Here is a 24,975-nt window from a genome sequence, read left to right as displayed (position 1 = left end):
CTAAGTTATCACCATCAGGGTCTGCCCTGAGTACAGGGAATACTGGAGTTCACCCTGAGTCAGATTTGGAAGGCTATGTTAGGATGAAGCAGGAAGGGTGAGGGGTAAGTGGGCATGAGGGAAGAGTCTGGGCCATGGGGCCATTGTAAAGAACGCAGGTTTACGGTGGTCTTAAACACTCAGAAGGATTTGGGGGCTCTTTAATTATAGGATCTGTTCACCTCAAGGATCTTTTAGCCACAGTGTTATGGGATGTGGGTAGTGAAGACAAGGATATCTGCAGGAACAAAAGCAACACTGTCATTTTCATTTGAGGTCGGTGGAACAGCGAGGGGCTGCCCATGAGTCCATGGTGTCCTGGTGTCAGAACACCCCTAGGAGAGTCAGCTTGTGTCACCTCAATGGCTCCCCCACCAGAGGAAGGCCTTTTCATATTTTGGCCTTTTTATATCTAGCAGATTCTGTTGTTACCATGTTAATTGTCATGTTTTTGTTCTGTATATAAAACCCTTCTAGAATGACCAGCCATTCCAGTATCATCTACAGCATGATTAGGTGATCCTAGGCTTTCAGAGCCACCAGGCATGCAAGGGCACTTAGCCCCCCTGCAGTCAGAGAGGTCAGGCATCCCTGTCCCTGTCTCTGTCCCCATGGTGTGCACTCAGTGAGGGGAAAATGCCGAGTTCTGCAGAGTGTAGGCCACTCAGGGTTTCCGTCCTGACTCCCCACTCCTGGGGCTGCCACCAGGCTCTCCTACCTGCCCTGCTGCTGAACTGTTAAATACTCTGAAGGTGGGAGCGGTTAGAACTTCGTGCCTTCCAGACTGGCTGGAATGCGCTGTTCCAGGGACATCCTCACCGTGGGCAGGTGTGTGCCAGAGGTTTTTCTCCTTGGCGTGGGAGGACTTGGGTTTCTGGGAAGGCTTCTGGCCCACAGGCATGGCAGTGGCCCTCTGCAGTCCATTCTGTGGGGTTTGCCTTCCTGAGAGAGTAGAGCAGCTGCTCCAACATGTGAAGCATTGTTTCCAGTCGGAATTATTGCTTTTTAAGAAAAGGAAATTGAATGTACTCTGTGCATCTGAAAATTTGCATAATAATAACTTAAAAGTGTAAATATGTATTTTCCCAGAGTTTCTTCTATTCCATTTGATTAGGCTGAGTTTTTCTAATTTTCTCCCCCCTCCCTTTTCCTTTTGGTGTCTTAAAACAACCCAAATTTCTATAGGTCACAGTTCTACCATACAAGTCACAAGTCCAAAACGGGTCTCACTGAGCTAAAATCAAGGTGCCGGTGGCCACATTCCCTTGGAGGCTCAGGGAGAGTGTTTCCTGCCTTTTCTGGCTTCCAGAGGCCACCGCACACTGTGGCCCTTCTTACACTGTCAAAACAAGCAGCACGGGTGGAGTCCTCAGGACTCTGTGATGTCGCTGAGCCCATCTGAGCAATTCAGGGTAACAGGCTGGGCCTGAGGTCAGCTGGCTGCCATGGAACACACCACATTCACACGGGAGTGGCAGGAGTGCACAGCTCTGGAGACCCAAAGTCTTTATTTTATGTATTTATTTCTTTGTTATGATATGTCCTGAAATTTTTTAAAAGTAATTCTTTATTGTTGAAATTATTACATATGTCTCCCTTTTTCCTCCCCTTGATCCTCTCCTGCCCACCCCTGTTCCCCTTCCCCTGCCCCAGGCCGTCAGCACCCTACTGTCTGTGTCCATGGGTTATGCACGTATTCATTCAAGGTCTTTGGTTCATTACCTCCCACCTTTCCTCTGAGATTCTCCACTCTGTTCCATGCTTCCATGTCTCTGGATCCACTCTGTTCACCAGTTTATTTTGTTACTTAGATTCCACATATGAGTGCGATCAGGTGATACTTGTCTTTCTCTGACTCACTTATTTCACTTAGCGTGATACTCTCCGGGTCCCTCCATGCTGTCTCAAAGGGTAAGAGATTCTTCTTTTTTACTGCTGCATAATATTCCATGGCATAAATGTACCACAGCTTTTTTATCCACTCATCTACTGATGGGCACTTGGGCTGTTTCCAGATCTTAGCTATTGTAAATTGCCCTCCTATGAACATAGGGCTACATACATTCTTTCTGATTGGTGCTTTGGGTTTCTTAGGATATATTCCTAGAAGTGGGATCACTGGGTCAAATGGCAGATCCATATTTAATTTTTTGAGGAAACTCCATACTGTTTTCCATAATGGCTGCACCAGTCTGCATTCCCACCAGCAGTGTCCTAGGGTTCCCTTTTCTCCACATCCTCACCAGCACTTGTCATTTGTTGATTTGTTGATGGTAGCCATTCTGACAGGTGTGAGATGGTACCTCATTGTCATTTTTATTTGCATCTCTTAGAAGATTAGTGACTTTGAGCATTTTTTCATATGTCTCTTGGCCTTCTGTATGTCCTCTTTGGAGACGTGTCTATTTAGGTCCTTAGCCCATTTTTTAATTGGATTGTTTGTCTTCCTTTTGTTAAGTTGTATGAGTTCCTTATATTTTTTGGATATTAACCCTTTATCAGATGTATCATTTCCAAATATGTTCTCCAATACAGAGGTCTCTCTTTTTGCTGTGGTGACTTGGCAGCTGCGGTTCTTGGGTGAGGCACCTGGAACCACAGAGGAGGGAGCCCGATTCTCGGGTGCGTCACATGAGAACTGCCCTCTCGCAATCCAGGACCCTTCCGGGGATGTTGGAGAGCCGGTTTGGGCCGATCCCTGCAGGCCAGGCTGAGGGACTCCACCGGTGCACTAATCTGAGCACCAGACCTCTAATTGGTGTATAAAAAAGCCATCGATTTTTGGGTGTTGATTTTGTATTCTGCTACATTGCCAAATTCATTTATTAAATCTAGTAGTTTTTTCTTCTGGTCTGATCGCTGTGGCTAGGACTTCCAGTAGTATGTTGAATAAGTTTGGTGAAAGTGGACATCCCTGTCTTGTTCCTGTTCTTGGGGGAAATGGTTTTAGTTTTTGCCCATTGAGTAGGATGTTCACTGTAGGTTTGTCATATATGGCCTTTATCATGTTGAGATATGCTCCCTCTATTCCCACTTTGCTGAGAATTTTTATCAAAAATGTGTGTTGGATTTTGTCAATGCCTTTTCTGTAACTATTAATATGACCATGTGATTTTTGTCTTTCAGTTTGTTTATGTGATGTATCACGTTTATTGATTTGTGAATATTGTACCAGCCTTGCATCCCAGGAATATAACCCACTTGGTCATGGTGCATAATTTTTTAATATATTGCTGGATGCGATTTCTAATATTTTGTTTAGGATTTTATCATCAAGGATATTGGCTTGTAATTCTCTTTCTTTGTAGTGTCTTATCTGGTTTTGCAATTAGGAAAATTCTGGCCTCATCAAAAGAGTTTGCAAGTGTTCCTTCCTCTTGGGTTAGGCCCAAAGCCTTTAGATCCTTTGCCCCTTCTTTATCTTTCTGCTCTTCATAATGAAATGGAAAACAAAGACATCATTTCGTGCTGTCATTCAATTTTTTTTTTTTAATTTCTGGAAATAAAGTTAGTACCTGATTCGTCTTTGTTCCTGAGAACAACACATGGGCATAGCTATAATTATATATCTGTTTACTTACCTTTTCCTGGTATCAACTATTCTGAGACAATAAAATACTCCTATACTTTATTCCAAAAGTCTTTTATCAGATATGTCCCTCAGCAGGAAGGGATACTTACTGGCTTCCTCATCTTTCTGCAGTGGACTTGGGCGGTTGGGACTGTTGCCTGGCACAGCCTCCTGCTGGCTGGCATTGAAAGAAAGGAAGCATCTGTGGCCCAGGGGTTCTCATGGCTGTGTGCTGGCTGTTACGGGGCTCAGGGTCTCAAGCCTGGAACTGATCATAAGCAGGTCGCAGACCTGGTCTCAGAAGTAATGAAAGGCTGTCAGATGCTGCTTAACCTAACTGGGCTGTATTTCAATAACTGTAAGGGAGATCCAGGGCTTGAACCTCAGAGTACCAGAGTCTTGGGGCCAAGTGCTCACAGATTGGTAACAATTCGGTCCTTGGCAGGAAACAACACCTGGGGTTTCTGGACCCTGTGTTTGGAATTAGACCATTGACATTTGTGCTTGTTTTCTCAGGTCCGGGCCCACCAGCTGGTCTTGCCGCCATGTGATGTGGTGATCAAGGCTGTGGCTGACTACGTCCGCAACATCCAGGACACCTTGGACTTGGATGCCATAGCTAAAGATGTTTTCCAGCATTCTCAGGTAGAAATGCAGGCTCTGGGGCAGCGCTTTGCACAGTGGTGTGCGCCAGGTTTGGAAGGGGCTTGAGAAGCACACACTGGTGTGTCCAGGAGCACTGGCCCGGCTGTCAGGCCTCCATGCCAGCCCTCCCAGCTGGCTCCTCTGGCCTGTACTGGAGAGGGATTGAGGGAGATGAGTGTTGAGGTCTCTGTTGCTTCTAGAGTCTCCATCATAACTTGATAGGATTTCTACTAAGAAGACAGACATATCAAGTGGGTCAAGTGGAATTGTGAATCTCTGATTTGTCCTTCCCTTCAGGTGATGGTCAGGGGTTTTGTCTTCCTTTTGTGGGAAGTAAAGAATTTGAGGCATCGGGGTTAGTAAAAGAGTTGACGTTTGTGTGACTTCTGTCTGCTCCCTGAAGATCTAAAACAGCTGCCCCACTTGCTGGACATGGAAAGTAAAACTTCTGGCAGCACCAGGGACTTGACCAAGAAGTTAAAGGCTATATCGCAGAACCCAGGGCTCTGATTGCCACTTCAGGTTCTGTGTTAACTGCCTTGCTCTCTGGATTTTCTTTGAAGATTTTAATGTCATTCTAAACTCTTATCTAGCTTGAGAGGCTACAGATATTTTATACATGTACTGAATTATAAAAGTATGTTGAAACATATGACCCATGGCATGCTAATTTACACAGGTTTTCTGTTTATTTTAGTCTAGAACAGATGACAAAGTTTTTCGATTCAAGAGAGCAATTGCATATTATTCAGCGACTAGTAAGCCTGTGGCATTTCACCCACCACACTACTTAGGTAAGTAAATCAAGGCCTTTATGATGGATGCTGACCATGCAGTAACCAAGGAGATTTAAATATTTACCTGATAACCTTATAGGCTTCTTTTGAGAGGAGATCTCTGCAGTTATATAAATAAATGTAGCCGAGCTTCCTGGGCAGACTCAGTAGTAACCCCTGAAAGTACTGAGGAGCAAGAGGAAACCCAGAGACATATGGAAGTGGAGAAGAAAAGTAGGGCCACGAGGACCAAGGTTGTAGATGGTGGTGATGCTAGAGTCTCTGTCCCCTAGGTGTCCTCTTGCAGAGTGCATTGAGGACATAGAAGACCTGATGCTTTCACGAGTGCATGGATGTGTGTCTCCTCTTTTGTTGTCTTTTTTCTTTTCATTTCTTTTCTTTCTTTTTTTTTTTTCAAAAGACGAAATTTAACTCAATGATTTAAAATTGGGGGATAAACACAGTTATAAGCTGTTTGCCTGAAGCCTGCTTGGCGTGACTATCTCCTGAGAGGTTGTAACGTAATAGTCTCCTCCCAGAGTCAGATTGCCTTTCTTGGGGTGCAGAGCAGTAAAGCTTTGGGAAATTATGCTGCCGATTGTTGCTCCAGTGTGCTCACTGCATATACAAGAGATGGCATGTTCCTGACACTGTCAGAGGAATAAGACTTTTTACTGGTTTCAGAAGATTGATCCCAGGGTTGAAAATGTCCCTAATACTTGTCCTTTATGTTCATTTGCTCCTTCAAGCACAGCGTTAGTACTGTGTGCTATGTAATTTGGGCACAGAGATAAAAGGGAAGTGCTAGCTGCTGATGGCTGTCTCTACGGGTGGGTGATGGACAAGTGAGTATGGATGGTCCTGATGCTGCGGGACCAAGGAGGGTGGGGGCAGCGGGGACAGGCCATATCCTCTGCTGGCTCATTTTCCTGTTGGGACTGTGTTTGTCACAGAGGCCTCCTTATGGAACAGGGCTCACTCTCCTGTTGCTTTCCCTTAGCCCCCGCCATTATTCATTTTCTTCCCTGTAGCCAGAGTAATGTTTAAAAATGTATTGGTCCATGCTTTCCCATCTCATCTACTGCCCACCTGCTTCCCCACAGTCTGACTCCCATTGCCCTCTGCCCCTCACTCTCCAGGCCCTAGCTTCATTCCTGCCTGGAGTGTGTCACACTGGCTCCAGCCCTAAGGCCTCTGCACTGGGTGTGGGCCTAGAGCTCTCCCTCCCTGACTGGCTATCCTTGAGCTATTCCAGTGTCTGAGATCTAGGTTTCACTGTCACTTCTCCGGTCTTTCATCTATATCAGTCCACCAGGCCAACATCATGCCACCTAACTTTAATTCTCACACCACTTCCACCCCTAATTATTTCAACTTTGGGGGAGCCAGGATCTCACCTGTCACCTTCACTCTTGTACCTGCAGTGGGCAAGTATTTGACTGAATGACTTAATTCATGAAAAGCTGTTGAGTCTGGATAGTGAAATGATTGGATGTAATTTAGGGTTACTCTTGGAGAGGGGGTTTTGAGGTGTTGGAAGGAGGTACACTTGATACCATGTATTACTTTACTTTAGTTAAGGAAGACATGATGGAGACAGATTGTGGTGTCCTTGTTTTACTCCAGGCACAGGGATGTCCAGTAGATGCTGGGGAGACAGGTGAGAGGCTGAGTTCCAAGGCTGTGGGCATCTTGATTCCTCCCCTCTCAGCTACAGGTGTCCTGTTTTAAAGTGAGATACTTACGTGACTATGAAAAAGAATGTATATGTAAAGTAGATACTTAATGAATGCTTGTTACTGTCAGTGTTATTCTTGTAGGAAGAATGGCTAGAAAAGGTAGTGAATGATTAATGTTGAATGAATAGTCAGAAAGTCTGAAGGGAGCAGCTCATAGGACGTATTTAGTATTTCCTGTATCTAGGTGATGCCTGGTCCTCCTGTGGCAGTTGTGGATTAAGCAATCATTATTGTGTACTTGGGACTAGAACACTTACGCAAGAGGAGGAAATTAGGAGAAAAGGGCTAGAGACACTTAACATTTGGCATTAATATGAGTTGATAGATGAGTTTAAATTAGTTTTAAATTTGAGTTTCTTAAAAAATATGTAATGTTCTATAAAGTGCTTTCATATTTTTATTAAATCATCAAATGACATTTCAGTGTGAGTATTTTATAGATGAAGTTGACACTCCTGAATACACTTTCACTATTTAGTGTTTTTTGGAGAACAGAGGTATAAGTGGTAAAGAATCTGGGTGTTTAGAGTGACATTTGTAGGCAGGTTAATGTAGGCGGTAAGTGCCTGTAAATCCTTCTATAAAGCATTTCCTGAGGCTTCTGACTGCTGCAGAAATCTGAATTGTACTGAGGGATTCACAAAGCTCCAGCACAGAACCACGGAGGACAGGGCGTGGGGTAGGGTGGAGTTAAGGGTGGCTTGTGTGTGTTCTGGAGTGTCAGGATGAGATTGGAGAGAGGTTGGGACAATATTCGGAGGAAAGGGCAATATTCAAGTCATGTACACACAATTTGAAGTCAGCAGAAATGGATTCATGTAAAAATCACCTTTGTTGTTTTTCTTCTGATAAGTATAGATAGAAACAAAAGTAATCTGGAGATCTAGTGCTCCTTGGTTTTTCCTGTGCTAATAGGGTCCCACTGTGGAGCTAAGCGGACAGTGAGGACTGAGATGGAAATCAAGAGTCTAGAAGCAACATGGACTTGGGGCAAATGCTTTCTTGGCACCCTAAGTTAGAACCCAAGACCTATTTTTCCATAAAGATCTACACTAATAAAAGAAAAAGATGCAAATTGATCGTACCTTCTCAACGCCCACCAGCCAATCAGGAGTGAGCATGCAAATTAACCCAACAAAAATGACAGGTTAATTTGCATACATAGGCGCCAGGGGGCAGGGCGGATGCTTGGGTCATCGCCATGGCGACGACACAGGCTTTACGCACTACCCCAGCCGCCCTGGGCCTCTGGGCAGCGTGGGAAGGCTGAAAGGCGGCTCTGGCAGGAGCAAAGGTGGTGCCGGCAGCCAGGGGAAGGAAGGCCCATTCTTGCATGAATCTTCGTGCATCCAGCCTCTAGTATTCATATAAGGTCATAAGTGGTCCTATAGGAATACACATTCAGAATTTTGAACAAATAGTATCCTATCTCATAAAGAGGTAATATGCAAATTGACTATCACTCCAACACACAAGATGGCTGCCCCCATATGGTCAAAGATAGCTGCCCCCATGTGGACACAAGATGGCCGGCAGGGGAGGGCAGTTGTGGGCAATCAGGCCAGCAGGAAGGGCAGTTGGGAGGGACCAGGCCTGCAAGGGAGGGCAGTTAGGGGTGACCAGGCCGGCAGGGGAGGACAGTTGGGGGCAATCAGGCCTGCAGGGGAGGGCAGTTGGGGGCGACCAGGCCTGTAGGGAAGGACAGTTAGGGGCAACCAGGCCGGCAGGGGAGGGCAGTTGGGGGGGGACCAGGCCAGCAGGGGAGGGCACTTAGGGGCAGTCGGGCCGGCAGGGGAGCAGTTAGGCGTCGATCAGGCTGGCAGGGGAGTGGTTAGGGGGTGATCAGGCTGGCAGGCAGAAGCTGTTAGAGGCAATCAGGCAGGCAGGCAGGCAAGCGGTTGGGAGCCAGCAGTCCTGGATTGTGAGAGGGATCCCAGATTGGAGAGGGTGCAGGCTGGGCTGAGGGGCGTGCGCGCACGCGCACACACACACACACACACACACACACACACCGTGTACGAATTTCGTGCACCAGGCCTATAGTTGGAACATAACTTTCTTATTCATTAGAACCCATTTGTATTAATCACTTGAGAAATTGGGATAGGTGTAGTGTTGTGAAGATATTTTAAAGAATAATACTACAAGCTTAGAGTGTATCCATTGGGAATAAAAATGGGGAGAGCTGATTATAACCAGAGTTTTCTAAACCTGCCTGGGATTTTAGGTTCTAACCCAGAACTGCTATATCAAGATCTTTATTGGCCTCAGAATTTTATATTTTCAAAAGAAAAGCTGGGCCCATGTGGATTGCCTTTGGGGCATGACTGCTTTGTCTTCGTGATTTCCCTCTGAGCCTGTGGTCCTCTGCAGCACTGAGAAAACCTCAGATCCACCGAAATCGGGGGGTTTGGACTGTATAGAGGAAACACACATACCCCTGTCCCATTGCTATGAGGCCCAATCTGCACAGCGTGTGGTCCTTTCAGGGTGAAAAACAAGAAAGTATGGTCCAACCCATACTTTGTCAGAAACTGTATTGGGAACTGAGATCTAGAGGTTATTATAATTTTGTCCTTTCCATCACAGCTCTTAATGTCCATCTTATCTCGCCAGAGAATCCCCTGTCTAGGTGAAAGGACAAGTAAGATACATCAACATTGACTTGTCAGCAGCATTTGCTTTCCTGGTTGAATCAGTAGTTCTCAAATCCTAGCTATGCTTCAAAATCATTGGAAGAATTAAAAACACGCACACAGATGCTAGAGGCTACCTCAGGTCTGTGAATATAGACTCGTAGGCACAAGCTCATCCTGGTATATTTGTAAAAAGCTGGCCAAGTGAAAACAAGGTCCAGTGGGTCTGAAAAAGCACTCTTGGTGTCCTCCTGGCCGTCCTCAGTGAAAAGTAGGTGAACTCCTGCCACACACCTAATCTGGAACCGTGACACTGCCAAATGCTGAAAAGGAAGTGGAGCACAGGAATTCCCATTCACTGATGGTGGGAATGCAGAATGACACAATTGGACAGTTTCTACAAAACTAAACATACTTTTACCATAGGATCCAGTAATTATGTTCCTTGGCATTTATCCAAAGGGGGTTGAAAACATAGGACCACACAAAAACCTGCACACGGATACTTAAAACAGGTTTATTCATAACTGCCCAAACTTGAAAGCAACATAGATATCCTTCAGTATGGATTCATAAACTGTGGCCTATCCAGATAGTGGAATATTATTCAGCACTAAAAGGAAATGAGCTGTCAAGCCATGAAAAGACATGGAGGAATCTTAATGCATATCACTAAGTGAAAGAAGCCAAACTGAAAGGCTGCTATATGATTTCAACCATATGACATTCTGGAAAAAGCAAAACTATGGAGACAGTAAAAAGACCAGTGGTGCCCTAACTGGTTTAGCTCAGTGGATAGAGCGTCAGCCTGCGGACTGAAAGGTCCCAGGTTTGATTCTGGTCAAGGGCATGTACCTTGTTTGCGGGCACATCCCCATTAGGGAGGTGTGCAGGAACCAGCTGATTGAGGTTTCTCTCTCATTGATGTTTCTAGCTCTCTATCCCTCTCTCTTCCTCTCTGTAAAAAAATCAATAAAATATATATTAAAAAAAAAAGACCAGTCATTGCCAGGGGTTAAGTGGAGAGGAAGGAGACAGAGGCAAGAATAGGAGCACAGGATTTTTAGGGCAATGAAGCTATGTTTTATATACTATAAAGTAGATACATGTTCATGTAATTTGTCCAAATCCATAAAATGCATCACACCAAGAGTGAACCTTAAACTATGGACTTTAGTTAATAACTAGAGGCCCGGTGCACGAAATTCGTGCGTGGCGTGGCGGGGGGGGAGGGGGATCCCCTCAGCCCAGCCTGCACCCTCTCCAATCTGGGACCCCTCGGGGGATGTCCGACTGCCGGTTTAGGCCCGATCCTCAGTATCAGCAGTCGGACATCCTTCTCACAATCCGGGACCGTGGACTGCTAACTGCTCACCTGCCTGCCTGCCCGATCGCCCCTAACTGCTCCCCCTGCCAGCCTGGTCACCCCTAATCGCCTCTGCCTGCCAGCCTGATCGCCCCTAACTGCCCTCCCTGCCGGCCTGGTCACCCCCAACTGCCCTGCCCTGCCCTGCCGGCCTGGTCATCCCCAACTGCCCCCCTCTGCTGGCCTGGTCGTTTTGCCCCTTACTGCCCTCCCTGCCGGCCTGGTCGCCCCCAACTACCCCCTCCTGCCAGCCTGGTCACCCCACGCAGCTTGCTGTTCAGTTGTTTGGTCGACCCTCACTAACCCCCCTGCCGGCCTTGTCACCCCATGCAGCCTGCTATTCAGTTGTTTGGTTGTCCCTCACTAACCCCCCTGCTGGCCTTGTTGCCCCATGCATCCTGCTGTTCAGTCGTTACTGTTACTGTGACGATGTCCTGGACAATTTACATATTCCTCTATTATTAGTATAGATAATATATTGATATTGGGTAGTCAGTTACAGCAAATGTACTACAGTAATGCAAGGTGTATACTTTCTGCTAAGTTTTCTGTAAACTAAAACTGCTAAAAAAAATAAAGTCTATTAATTTAAAAAAAAGTAAATGAGCTCCTTTAACATGTTCACTTCACGGCAGGCACTGTGCTGACTGTTGGACAGTATGGTAGGCTAGACAGATGTTATCTTTGCCCTTGTAGACGCATGAGAGGGAGAATGCTACAGGAATGTGAACAGGAAGGTCAGGGAAGACCAACCTTATTAAACTAATGCTTGATTCCATCAGTTTTGTTTCTGATTATAGTTTGGGGTGAGGGTTGGAGCTAGGGCAGGAATTTTGCAAGGTGACAATAGGGTATAAGTATATGCAGAGAAGACAGCATGTGCAAAGGTGTTGAGGTGAGAGGACAGGGTGTAAAAGAAACAAAAGAATGTGCTTGGAGCACAAGAAGAAGGGAAAGAGTGGTCAGGTGATGCATGTTAGTCTGGGTGCATTGGCCATGCACAGCCTGAAACTTGAGACTTAATCTTAGGACCACAAAATCTCATTGAGGGATTTTTCATGATAAAATCTTAAATTATTTTGAAACTATCATAAACACAATATATTTCTACAGGAAAGAAAATAAAAATCAGAGGAACATTACTAATATCAGAGCCTTCTCCTCATCTCTCCCTGTCACATTTCCCCATCTTCCAGTACTCTGAATTCTGTTTTCTTTATTGTGTTTGGACCCTGAGAAATAATTGGAGCTATGGAAGTAGGCAGGCTTCCCTGGGGAGGTTTTCTGTGGAGGCACATTCCGTAGAGAGGTCCTGAGCCAATGCCTCGGACCAGGGAGAAGCGGTGGAGCCAGAAGTGCAGAGCAGTGCAGTCAGAAGAGGAGTCCTGGCAAGAACTCAACAGAGGGGAGGTGAAGAGGAGCTTCTGCGGCACTAATAGCTCCAAAAATAGGTGTTAGCTTTGCAGCTTCCTCTGTGCTGATCAACATGGAAGAGGGCAGGATAAGTGGGCAAGCCCACCTGTGATCCCTTCCACGGGCCTGACACAGGAGAGAGGATTGAATAGGCTTAACCTATTATGAAAAAAGCTGAGGGATGGGACAATGCCCCTGGTCCATTGGAGACCAAGGGAGGTTGCTAGATAGCAGGACTGCATGGCAAATAGAGAAAGAGTTGTGCAAAGATAACCATATTGAAATAGGAACTATTGCCACTGGACAAAGAACAGACTACACAGGGACTGCAAAGAAAGGACCTCTGGGTCTTGTGACTGCCAGTATGCTGGCAGGGGTGCCCCACATCCTGACAGGCCCCCAAGGCTGGCCACAGTTTACCAGACTGAATCAGAGGATACCAATTCACAGAATGCCAAACACTGGTGACCCATGGATGTATAAGAACAGAAATGACTGCCATCCTAACTGCAGTGATGGGACACAGCTCTCAGGGCCAGGGCTCAGGAAGGCACCTGTATGAACGGGAGGCAGAGACCAGTTCTAGTCAGTGGGCTCTGAGCTGGGCCCTTGCTTTGCTGGAGGGTGTTGCTTTCTGGTAACTGGGAAGGTGGATTCATGTAACCACGCAATTTGCACGTCTGTTGTTCACCAGACTTTCCGTCAACTGTCACTGAGCATTCTAGGTCCTGTAACAGTCTTCTTGAAAATACAGCTTACTGGCCAACAACATACCCTGCCATAATGGGGGGTGATGATCAGGAGATGTCACCCGTGAACATGAAGACAGTGTGAAGAATGGCACAGCGCCTGCAGGGCTTCCTCTTCAGGAAACTAGGTTACCCAGTTGGGACCACAGTGGGACCTGTGCAGAATCTAGAGTGACCTGCTTGGAACAGAGGGCAATGGCTTGCACACATGTACCAGAGAGGGGTAGGGTATGGACAAGCTGGGGTGAGAGAGAACATAACTGCCCACACTGCTCCCGCCACTAGAACTGACCCTCAGGAGCTCATTCACCTGCCCCTTGTCCACACAGCCAGGCTCACCATGCAGGGAAGGCACGTGCATGACTCTGCACCGTAACTTGTCCTGTTCCCACAACAGTGTGTCTGGTAGTCCGAATCTACTTAACCATATCCTGTGGTCATTACCTAGAATATTTTTAGGTTTTTTGCTATTGCACCCTTAAAAAAATTTTGTCACCAGGCGTTCAATATTATACTAATGATACAGTTTACTAATAAGTTCCTGAAATTTCTTTTAAAATTTATGTGATACTCAGTTTTATAGCTTTGCTTTTATTAAATTCACCCTTTCCAAGATTTTTACTTAATTTTTTTATTAAGAAACTAGAAGCCCGGTGCTCGAGATTTGTGCACTGGTGTGTGTGTGTGTGTGTGTGTGTGTGTTGGGGGGCGGTGCCTCAGCCCAGTCTGCGCCCTCTTGCAGTCTGGGAGCCCTCAGAGGGTGTCTGACTGATGGCTTAGGCCCACTCCCCGCAAGCAGGCCTAGCGGGGAGCAGGACTAAGCCGTCAATCAGACACAGAGGCACGAGAGGCTCCTGGCACTGCCGCTTCACTCGCCAGCCAGCCAGCCGTTGTGAGCCTAGCACAGCCGTGGGCAAACTATGGCCCGCAGGCCGGATCCGGCCCATTTGAAATGAATAAAACTAAAAAAAAAAAAAGACCGTACCCTTTTATGTAATGATGTTTACTTTGAATTTATATTAGTTCACACAAACAGTCCATCCATGCTTTTGTTCCGGCCCTCCGGTCCAGTTTAAGAACCCATTGTGGCCCTCGAGTCAAAAAGTTTGCCCACCCCTGGCCTAGCATCTGGACTTCTGGCTGAGCTGAGCTCCTGCTGTGGGAGCTCACTGACCACCAGGGGGCAGCTCGTGTTGAGTGTCTGCCCCTCTGGTGGTCAGTGCATGTCATAGCAGCCAGTCGTTCTGTTCAGTCGATTTGCATATTACCCTTTTATTATATAGGAAGCTTTGTAACAAAAGGTAGTATCATAGCAGTATTGTACACACTGGACAGGTTTAACAAATAATATTTGCTTCACATTTCTCTTTCTTTAAAGAAATACATTAGGCTTTTCTAAGTCATGTGTCTTCCCTCAAACAGACTTTTATATTTTCTAACCTCATAATATAGAATAAATAGCAGTGCTTTGATTTTTAAAGAAATGCTGTGTTCTTCATGTCGTTCTACACTTGTTTTTTTCAAAATGTGTCCATGTTTATCTTTTTCGATTTTTATCGTTTTAAAGCTAATGCCAATGGCTCTGATGCCAGCCCTCAGGGTCTGACAGGGTAGACTTGCCAGAGGAAAGCAAAGATATTCTTTCTCTTAGATCCGCAGGCAGATCATTTTGGGCTCATGGAATTCTCTCAATCTGTTCCCGTGACCTTTCATTCAGTTTTTAGTGAGTTTATTTTAGTTGATGTGGTATGAAATGATACACACTGTCTAGTCTTATGGTTTATTGAAAGTTTGGTCATTTTGGAAGATGTGAAAATACTACTTCCTTTTGGCTGCTGTCTGGTTTGACTGCAAGGTGTGTGTTCCCGCGAGCAGGAATGCCAGTTCAACTCACCAGTGTCTTCCAAATAAAGGCCATTAGGCTGTGGTTTTAGGTTTGCGTTTCTAAAATACACAGATAGACAGAAACAGATTTGTCCTGTTTTATCATAGACTTGTGAAACCACGTAAGTGGTTAAGTGAGAATTGTGTCGTTTTCTACTTTCTGGATCTTTATTCAGTCAGTGGAAGCACAGAACCTTTGCTATTAAACACCTATGATTCAAACTCTGATTCAGTGAGCCCTGGAATTGAATAGATTTGGATACAATTTGGGATGAATCTGTTACTACCCAGGCTCATGCTGTTCAAGATTCAGGCACCAAGTGGACTTAATACTGTATCCTGTGAGGTCCACAGGTGCGCTATCCAAATTCAGGGTCATAAAAAGCCAGGGGTGCTTGTACTAGCTCCAGGCCCCCTCTTGGCGTGGAACATTCCTGTACCCACAGTCAAGCAGCCAGAGCAGCCCTTGTCGTCAATCCACCCTAATTCTCAGAAAGTTCTTGTTTACATTGACCTGGAATGTCCTTCCCTGGGTTGATTTGGTAATTCTTTCAGGTGCCACTCAGAATATGCCTGCTTGCTTTATCATGATCTGACTTTTCTCAGCTCTGTAGTATTGGCTTCAGTTGTGAGGGCTTTTCTCCTGGACAGTGGCCTAGGGTCTCCCTGTGGGGCCTGGCTGGCACTGTAGCTTTGGGCAGCCAGCAGCTGCCCAGCTCTGGGCTTCTGAGAGTTGGTGCTCATTGGAAACTTACAAGCGTCAGTCCTTTAAAAGCTGAGGATGCCTCCTGTGTCCTCTTGCCCCAAAGTCCCCTCCCTCCCGGCCTCCTCTGCCTTCCTGCCTGGCCTTCAGTCTGGCTCGGCCTGTCAGACCGAACTTCATAGGCCACTCTGGTTTCCTGTCGGTTCCCACTGTGCTCCCAACCCAGCCTGCCTTCAGAAGCTATTCATCTATGAGAGGATGGAAAGAATTACATGAAATTCTCCTTCATATTGAGATAGCACAGTGACCCAGGCCCAGGACCCCAAGGATACCAGATGGCCAGAAGGAACGCTGGACCACAAAAGTGCCACCACCTTTTCACTCCCTACTCAGAAACATAGGCAGCTGATTTTATCTCTCCTTTAGCTACCTGCTTAAACTACCCATTCGAATGTGCAGTTGACCAAGGTGTGACCGCTGTTTGCCCTTCCTAGGGTGGCAGTAATGAGAACTCTGCCATCCTACCCCCTCAGCGTAGGTGCAAAGTCATTACCAGGCAAAGCAGCTGCAAAAGGAATTCACCCGAACGCTGAAATGAAAAATTCCACAAGCCACCTTTTCAGAACGTCTGCCTTTTCCCGCAGCCCACTTTGCCACCAGCTTATGAAAGAGCCAAGCAGAGCCAGCCATGAAGCCAGTTCAGAGGACCTTCCTCTCCTCTGTGCTGCCTCCCTTGTGCTCGAGCATAAGCTTAATAAACTCTGGACATTTTTCTGCGGCTTGGGGAACCCAAGAACTCTAATGCCAGTAGCAATATAACTTTACGTGTGCCTTAACGTCTATAGAATAGTGATGCTGAGTAAATACATTTATTTGATTCTTGAACAGTGTGGGGTTAGGGGTGCCAACCCCCTGTCTGTTGAAAATCCCCATATAACTTGACTCCCCCAAAACCCAATTGTAGTCATCCCTCGGTATCTACAGAGGATTAATTGGTTCTAAAACCCCCACCCCGATACCAAAATCCCAAGATGCTGAAGTCACTTGTATTAAATGGCCTAGATACAGTGATGGCGAACCTATGACACGCGTGTCAAAGGTGACACTAGAACTCATTTTTTTGGTTGATTTTTCTTTGTTAAATGGCATTTAAATATATAAAATAAATATCAAAAATATAAGTCTTTGTTTTACTATGGTTGCAAATATCAAAAAATTTCTATATGTGACACGGCACCAGAGTTAAGTTAGGGTTTTTCAAAATGCTGACACGCCGAGCTCAAAAGGTTCGCCATCACTGGTCTAGAACAACACATCTGTGGGCTCCCAACTGCAGATTGAAAGTACAGTTTTCCATTTGAGGTTGGTTGGATGTGAAACCCCGGAGGACAGAGGGCTGACTGTATTTATTGAAAAAAATCCCCATATAAGTGGACCCATGCAGTTCAGGCTCGTGCTGTTCAGCGATCAACCGTAAATCCATTTCAGCATGGTTAATGTAGTTGAAAAATTCTGCCTTGTTGTTTGCAAGCATGGAAAACTAGAGTTAGTTGGTAGAAAATATATTGATTTATTTAATCCTTGAATCTGAATTTTCAAAGCTATATTTTTTTAGTAGCACTTGAAAATCACATACCAGCGCCCATCTGCAAATAGAATTTTTTAAAAATATTACTTTGTTACTGTTTGTTTTATTTAATGTAGCATCTCTGTAGTGATATGTGCAGTAATACGTCCAGTAACAGATGAATATTTGTTAGGTTGAGGCAGGGCTAACTAGCTCTCAGTAGAGCTTTTGTTCTTGGTTAATACCCTTCTTTTAAAAAAATCTCTTTTGAGTTAGAGAAAAACTGGACAGCTTCATACAGGGAGAGTAAGTGATTGGAGGCAGTGGGTGTGGAATGATATGTCTTCTCGTCCTGAGTGCACAGTTAACTAAGCACAGCTGAAGGGTTGCAATGAGTGCTGTTCATTCTCAAAGAGGTCTTTAATATTTAAGAGATAATTTTTGGATTATGAAAATATTTTTCATGTTAAACATTTTTCTCCTGTCTTCTGTCTTCAGTCCATGTACTTCTCTAACAAAGCCTGACTCTCTAGTGTTTGTGAAAGGAGGAGAACGAGAAACTGGTGGTGTTAACCCTCCACCCGTGAGTCCGTGCCAGTTCTGAGAAAGATGCCCTTGTCACATAGAAGACAGTCTGTGGCTCCACTGAGCTGCACGAGGGCTTTGAGAATGAGAACTGCTTACACCAGGAAGTTCCCACAGACAGGCCCTGGCTTATTGGGCATTTCTGCAGCTTTGAGAGCCATTAATTCACTAGTTGGACTAGGTTATGATAGAATAGTAACTAGCTCTGTGGATTCTCAAAGGTTTATTTGAGGTCAGTGATTGCAGTATGATTTTAGAAAATGTTCTTTCCTTGGAAATTGTTGCTTTTAAGTTTTAATATAGTTTGGGGGTTTTTGGTTTTAAGGAAAGTTTGTGCTTTTCAGAAAGTTTATAGTATATAATGGCCAAAAATAGAGTGAAACAAAAATGTTCATCTTCATTGGAATGCTGATGGCTGCGTTCAGCATTTCATTTGTATGCTCAGGAATTTAAGTGTGGTAGGTCAGCTACAAGAGATTGCAAACTAGGCTTTTTACAGTGATTCAAATTACATTATTAGAGCTTGAATGGATTTAATGATATTCTTACCTGAGAAGGAACTTTAACAGTTACAGGGTCTTCCACTTGGAGGTTTGAATGTTTATAGACTTAATGTTTGATCAGGAATGTCTGTGGTATGTGTGTGTTTGTGATGCCAGTGTGTATGTGGTAAACATGTATGCTTGTGTGTGTGTACATGTGCCGTCAGCCCCATATGTAGACATGGCAACATAATCGTCCCCAGCTACTCTCCCACAGTTGTCTTGTTTGGCGGGAAGTGAAAGATGGGTTGAGCTCTTACTTCCTGTGAGCCAGGTCACAGGACTAGAACATCCATGAGCTTGAGTGCGAATCACTTTGAGATAGGATCTTCCAAGGGATTGCGGCTTCCGAGGCTCATGAGTTCTCGTGGGTGGGAAGAAGTGACAAAGTGGTTTTGACAAGGCCGTGCTCCTTGTCACTGAATGTCTTGGTGCAGATCACTCTGCTGACTTTGCTTGTGTGGCTGACTGCACCCACCTGGCCACTTCTCCTCAGACTTGTAGGGAGACATTGAGGGTTATGGACGTGGAAGTATCGGGGCTGCTGGTCAGGCTGACTGATCTGTTGTTACATCTTAAAGCTGACACAGGACCCGTCCTGATGTTGTGTATGCAACCGCTTCTCCATGTGGCTTCTGTTTTGTGTGTCACTGTGACGCATGAGGATAATGAACAAATGCCAGCATACACCAGAACAGGTTTATAAGGTCATGTTCTTCGAGAACACAGCATCCGACATTACTGATTCTGTAATGCATGTTAAAATGTGTCACCTGATCATGGTTTTGCTAACAATGAAAAACAAAGTACAGGCAGCAATGACCACATTTCACTTTTTGTATTTAAAAGCTTGCTAATAGCTAAGAACCTCGTTTGAGCTTAAACAGAGAAGTTCTGTTGCTCCACAGCTGGAGGGGGAAGTGTTCTGCCCCTGTTTTGTTCGTTAGAGCTACAGTATCAGGGATCGGGGTTTGTCAGCAGTGAGCAGAGACAGGTGAATGAGAATGCCTGGCCAGTTAACGATGGATTAACTAGGCAATCAAGGAAACAAAAGCAAAAACACTATCAAAAGTTAACTGAAGATTCTTGAAAGTTAAAAATCTAGTCTCAGTATATAAAATTGATAGTCATAAAATATTTTTTACTGTTAAACATGATTTCCTAGAGGTTTCTGAGAAGTGGGACCAGTGGTGTGTTGGCATCTGAGACATACAAGACAGATGGGACACATGCTGGCCACCACAATGTCCTGGGGAGGTGTCTTCTGCTCACAGTTGTTTTATTGTTTTCTCTCCGTGTTGATGAAACAGCCAGACCAAATCCATTTGGAATGCCTGGGATAGTGCCACCGTATGTCCCCCCCCAGATGCTCAACATTCCACAGACCTCTCTGCAAGCCAAGCCCATGGTAAGGCCTTTCCTTTCCTTCTGCAGCTGGTTTGCCTGCCTTGGGGACAGCTGGCCTTGCTAGCTGCATATGCATCAAATCTTAATGAACACTGAAATAACATCTTAAGCTCCTGAATTGATATGTGAAACAGGTGTCAGTGTTTGTTGAATTAAAAATGGAGCCAAGACCCAGAGTGCTAACGGGAGCCAGGTCCCGTAGGCAGCTTGTGGGTGTGTGACCTGTGCCCTCTGCCCTCTGTTTCAGGCTCCACAGGGGCCCAACCCAGGTGCTCCGGGTCAGGGTCCACACCATTACAGCCTCGCTGAGCCGGCCCTCCCTTTAGAAACAAGCGGAAAGAATCTGACTGAGCAGAACAACTACAGTAACATTCCTCATGAAGGAAAACATACTCCACTGTATGAAAGATCTTCCCCGATCAACCCCGCTCCGAGCGGCAGCCCCAATCACGTGGACTCAGCGTACTTTCCTGGTTCTTCTACGTCATCATCTTCAGACAATGATGAAGGCAGTGGAGGAGCTGCAAAGTGAGTGGTGGGTTTGTTATGTAGCTCATCCCTGGGGAAGCCACAGCCCGTGGCACCGAGTGCTGCGCTCAGAGAGGCAGTTTGCAGCAGGTAGGTGAGGGTCTCTGTGCCGGGATGGGAGCTCCTCAGACAGGAGGAGAGAGGTGGTTAGACATTTTCACAGGGATTCCCGCTGAACGTCTGCTGCCAGCCGTGGCCTTGGCCCCTTGTTCCTCTGCTGGGGTGGAATTTTAGGAGAATTGGTCGATGTGACCACCAGACTTGGTGAAGTTGTCTGCTCAGGTGCTGCTGATCCTTACTCTGTGGTTTGCCTTGCTGTTCTTGCCCTACCCCCATCCCAGGAAGCATTTAAGTTAGACGGCTGTGGCTTTCAGTCTCAGCTCCTGGACCAGTGGGAACTTTGCATTTCTTTTGCTGAGTTTAACAACTCATAGGACTCTTCTTGAAATAACACTGTTCACCCAACCAAAACCTAGAAAGCTGCCAGGCCCAGGCTGGAGTTCTCCCAGAGAGGAGTATTTTAAAAGTATGCCCCTAAGTAAATGAATTTTCAAGTACATAATTTGTTATAATCTGATTGAGGAAGTCTTAAATGGACAGTCTTCCTCCCCTCCTTACTTCACCTTATGTGTCTAAGAATCCTGGTTCAAATAAAAGAAAGAAGAAAGGAAAAGAAAAAGGGTCTTTTCTTATAGCCTTATCTCCTTTTCCTGGGTTGGAACTCTAGTTAACAGGTAGATGCCATGGGCTAGTTAGTACTACATTGATTTTTGCTGTAAGAAATGTGCAAGTTTCCATTCTTCCTGCAAGTTACTGATGCTGTAGTTTTTTCCTCTCTTGTCCTCTTTTTCTCCATCTGTAAAATGGCACTAATGTCTGCTGACCTCAAGCGGCAGTAACCAAAGAGTTTGCTGTCATCCAGAGATTGTGCGGTGTCTGAAGCAGAGAAGCATAAAATGCTTAAACTCTTACTGCATGTGCAATCCTAAAATGAAGTGAAAAGTCATAACATTCAAACTTTTGAGTTAACCTTTTGGAAAGGAAATATATTTAAGACCTACTGAATGAGAATTTCTGGGCAGGGGCTCAGAAATCAGTGTGTGTAAATGAGCACCCAGTGTCTCTTTAGCTCATGGAAGTCTAAAAATGGCTGATAGATGTCTTGAACCCCTTCCAAAGTTGACTCATGTCAGCAAAGTCAAGGCATCTGTGTAGTACATGGTCGTCTTAATAAGAAACATTCTTTCCAGACTGAAACACAGGTAGACGTGAGGCAGATGTGCTTTGTGGGGTGGCGAATGTGGGAGCCAGCAGAGGCCTGGCATGGGGAGGTGTGGTGGCAGCCTTGTATTTTCAGGTAGGGATTCAGAGATAATTCGAGCTGCAGCTTCATTTGGCACACTGCCCAGTTAGACGTAAGTTGAACTTGGGGTGAGTAAAGTTTCTCCTCCCTTTTTAGGTACAGATTCAGTTCCACCCTGTTCCCAAAGGTCCTGGCCAGCATCGCATTCCCTGAAACTGTCCTCGATTTCAGTCAGCTCTCTTACTTTGAGCTGTAACTCACTTGTCCACACCCCAACTTGGTGTTTTCACTGCCTTTTGTGGAGAAGCTTCTGGAAAGTGGACTCAGTGTAGGGTCAGCAGGAACATCTGCCGTCCTTGTGATGTGAAGTGTGGTGGAGCACATTAACAGCTAGCAAGGGCAAGAGTGAATCAAGTGCAGCTTAGCAGTGTCTTAATTTCCTTGAATCTACTTCCCCATTTATTTTAACAACGAGAGACAGAAGAGTTAAAATTAAGAGGAAATGGGGTACGTGTGCCTGAGGCTTCAGGATTATGTGCCAGGCATCGTAGGACCTGGGATGAGCCCTGGTCATAGGTGTCCTTGCTTGTGGCAGAATGCTAAAAGAAGGTCAGTGTTCTTGATTTCAGGGCGAAGATTCTAGCCCAGTGATGGCGAACCTATGACACACGTGTCAGAGGTGACACGCGAACTCATTTTTTTTGGTTGATTTTTCTTTGTTAAATGGCATTTAAATATATAAAATAAATATCAAAAATATAAGTCTTTGTTTTACTATGGTTGCAAACATCAAAAAATTTCTATATGTGACACGGCACCAGAGTTAAGTTAGGGTTTTTCAAAATGCTGACACGCCGAGCTCAAAAGGTTCGCCACCACTGTTCTAGCCCGTTGAATGTGTCGTGTGTGTGCACTTGAGGCCATGCATAGGATAGAGGGTTGCTTTCCTAGCTCAAAATCCGGTGAGAGCATAAAGTCAGGACATATGGTTGGTTACCTTTGGTTTGGATGTGAATGAAGATCCCTGAATCTACAATTTTCAGATGGTCTTGAGGGAAAGAAATCATCCATTCAGCCAAGCAGCACTTGAGCACTATGTCTACCAGTGAGCATGGTGGCAGGCAGTACAGACAAGGTGTGGTGCAGGCAGTCTGCAAAGAAGTGAACAGCCCAAGTGATGAGTGTATGAAGAACACCCCGGACAAGAGGGACTGGAGTTGGGAGCACGTCCCTGAGAGGTGAGATTTGAGCTGTGGCAGCAGGGACAGAGCTGGACAGATGTAGGGTGGAAGGAGAGGTGGCTTGACCAGCAGGTCTAGCAAGGTGGAGGCTGGATGATGAAGAGTCTGACCTCTATGCTCGGTGTGACGTGAACTATCACAATGCTTGCTTAGAATGGCCCTGTGGCAGGAGAGATCCCATCTTTCTTTGGAAATGAGTTTGCTCTGATCTGGTGTCGTTATCCTTGGGATGGACAGGTATTTGGGAGCCTAGGCCATTTAGCTGGAAATTACTCCACGACCTGACTTTAGCACCTCTTGTAACAGCTTCTGCAGGTTGACTGTAAATGTTTGTAGTTGCTATACTTACGAATTTGACTTGTGCAATAGCAGAGGTGGGAGTCTGCCACCACCCAGCTGGGTGTGTCCCTCTCTGTCACTTCATCATCCCTCATCACTTTTTTAAAAAAAATTCTCACCCAAGGATATTTTTTCTGATTAATTTTTAGGGGGGGCGGTGGTAGAGAGAGAGAGAGAACATCGATGTGAGAGAAACACATTGATTGCTTGCCTTCCACATGAACCCTGACAGGGGCCGGGAATCGAACCTGTGACCCTTGGACTGCGGGCCTACACTCTAAACCAGTGATGGCGAACCTTTTGAGCTCGGTGTGTCAGCATTTTGAAAAACTCTAACTTAACTCTGGTGCCGTGTCACATATAGAAATTTTTTGATATTTGCAACCATAGTAAAACAAAGACTTATATTTTTGATGTTTATTTTATATATTTAAATGCCATTTAACAAAGAAAAATCAACCAAAAAAATGAGTTCGCGTGTCACCTCTGACACGCGTGTCATAGGTTCACCATCACTGCTCTAAACCCTGAGCTAAACCAGCCAGGGCCCCTATCACTTTTCCCTGTTCAATTACCTCTGGCATTTATACTCCCTTCACTGTATTTTCCACAGGTGGGTCCATAAAATACTAGTAAGTGATACTGTTTCTCTAACAGACATCAATGATTTTTTTAAAGCATGGTGCTGATGGGTCATAGGACTATCTATAATAATAAAAGCATAATATGCTAATTAGACCTTCCAGATGAAGCCGAGGCTGCGAGGGCTGAGGCAAGCCGCCGTGGCTATGAGGGCCGAGCCCCTTGCACGAATTTTGTGCATTGGGCCTCTAGTTATAGAATAAAAGAGAATTGTTCCCCTCACCACCAGAAAAAAAAGCTTCCTACAAATTAAAAAGACAAGTGTTTCGAATGGCAAAGGATATAAACGTGCAGGTCAGAGGAAACACAGTTGGTCAATAAAATATGAATGGATGTTCTTGCTCACTAGGAAAATCAAAGGAATGCAACTTCAAACATGATACTTTTTTTTAACCTATGACATTTGCAAACATTTATTTAAAAAAATAAGGTCAGTGAGGGAAATGGGTAGAGTTTGTGTGACATGAGGTTTTGGCTCTCTTGGCAGGTCCTCGGCATTTGTGATTTCTGAGAGCCGAGGGCACTCCCCAGAAGGTTTGCACTGTCTGAGCTCAGAGGTGGGTCTGAGGGTGCATCGCAACCACGTTGGCCAGGGCAGAAACATGCCCCAACTCCAAAGCATGTTCTTATGTGAAGGGAAGTGCATGCTGAGGTGTCCTGTGGACTAGCTGGGTGTGAAAGTGCCTCCTGGCTTGTCTTTGGGTTCAGACAGTGGCCCTTTCACTATGGGTGTGTATGTATATACACATGTATATGTGTGTGCTGGGCGGACTCTGTATCTCCTCCACCCCCCACCCCCACCCCCTTTTTTTAAATACCTAACTCAGGATTTTAGCCTCTTCAGATGTCTTTTCCATCACCCTGCTGGAATGGGCATCGCGGGTTCTTACTGTCTTGAAGTGGGCATGTGTCCCTGGGCAGTTTATAGGTCTGTGCTGGACTGAGAGGTGCCTTGTATACAGGGGCGCGAACTGGGTACCCTCAGCAGGGCTGAGATGAGCTGCATTGGTGCCATTGGAACTATCCTGAGTGTCCATTCTCATGTGCAAAATTGCAGCCTCCTGCTGTTGCAGGGGCTCTGTGTCTGTCCGAGGGCTAGGCGAGTGCCTGGGCAGTTATTCCAGACCCATGGCTGTTATTTTGAAGCAAATAAGAAAGAAATGCTGCTTTCTAACTAAATAATATTTTTCTCTTGTTCTTTTTTCTAGAGTATAATCAACATATATTTCTTACTCTGTTCTTGGCAGTGTTTTTGTTTTTCTTCTCTTCCTGGCCTTTGTCAAATCTTTGTAATCCTGTT

At 45.4% G+C, this 24,975-nt stretch overlaps 1 protein-coding gene and 1 long non-coding RNA gene across 2 annotated transcripts in view; both read left to right on the top strand.

Moving 5' to 3' along the window:
- FAM120A (family with sequence similarity 120A) overlaps positions 1 to 24,975 on the top strand; it is a 103,341-nt gene that overhangs the window by 23,912 nt on the left and 54,454 nt on the right. Inside the window, exons 4-7 of the mRNA XM_014534195.1 lie at positions 4,127 to 4,255; positions 4,953 to 5,049; positions 19,526 to 19,623; positions 19,870 to 20,150. Coding sequence (XP_014389681.1) covers positions 4,127 to 4,255; positions 4,953 to 5,049; positions 19,526 to 19,623; positions 19,870 to 20,150 — 605 coding nt within the window. The remainder of the gene's footprint in view (positions 1 to 4,126; positions 4,256 to 4,952; positions 5,050 to 19,525; positions 19,624 to 19,869; positions 20,151 to 24,975) is intronic.
- Positions 5,800 to 7,826, top strand: LOC106724947. Its single transcript, XR_001360772.1, has 2 exons — positions 5,800 to 6,763; positions 7,686 to 7,826. It is a non-coding gene; the product is annotated as an uncharacterized LOC106724947 (long non-coding RNA).

The sequence above is a fragment of the Myotis brandtii genome, unplaced genomic scaffold (assembly GCF_000412655.1).
Source record: "Myotis brandtii unplaced genomic scaffold, ASM41265v1 scaffold1260, whole genome shotgun sequence".
Lineage (NCBI taxonomy): Eukaryota > Metazoa > Chordata > Mammalia > Chiroptera > Vespertilionidae > Myotis > Myotis brandtii.
The sequence above is the reverse complement of the archived record's forward strand: the minus strand, read 5'-3'. Positions and strand labels throughout refer to the sequence as shown.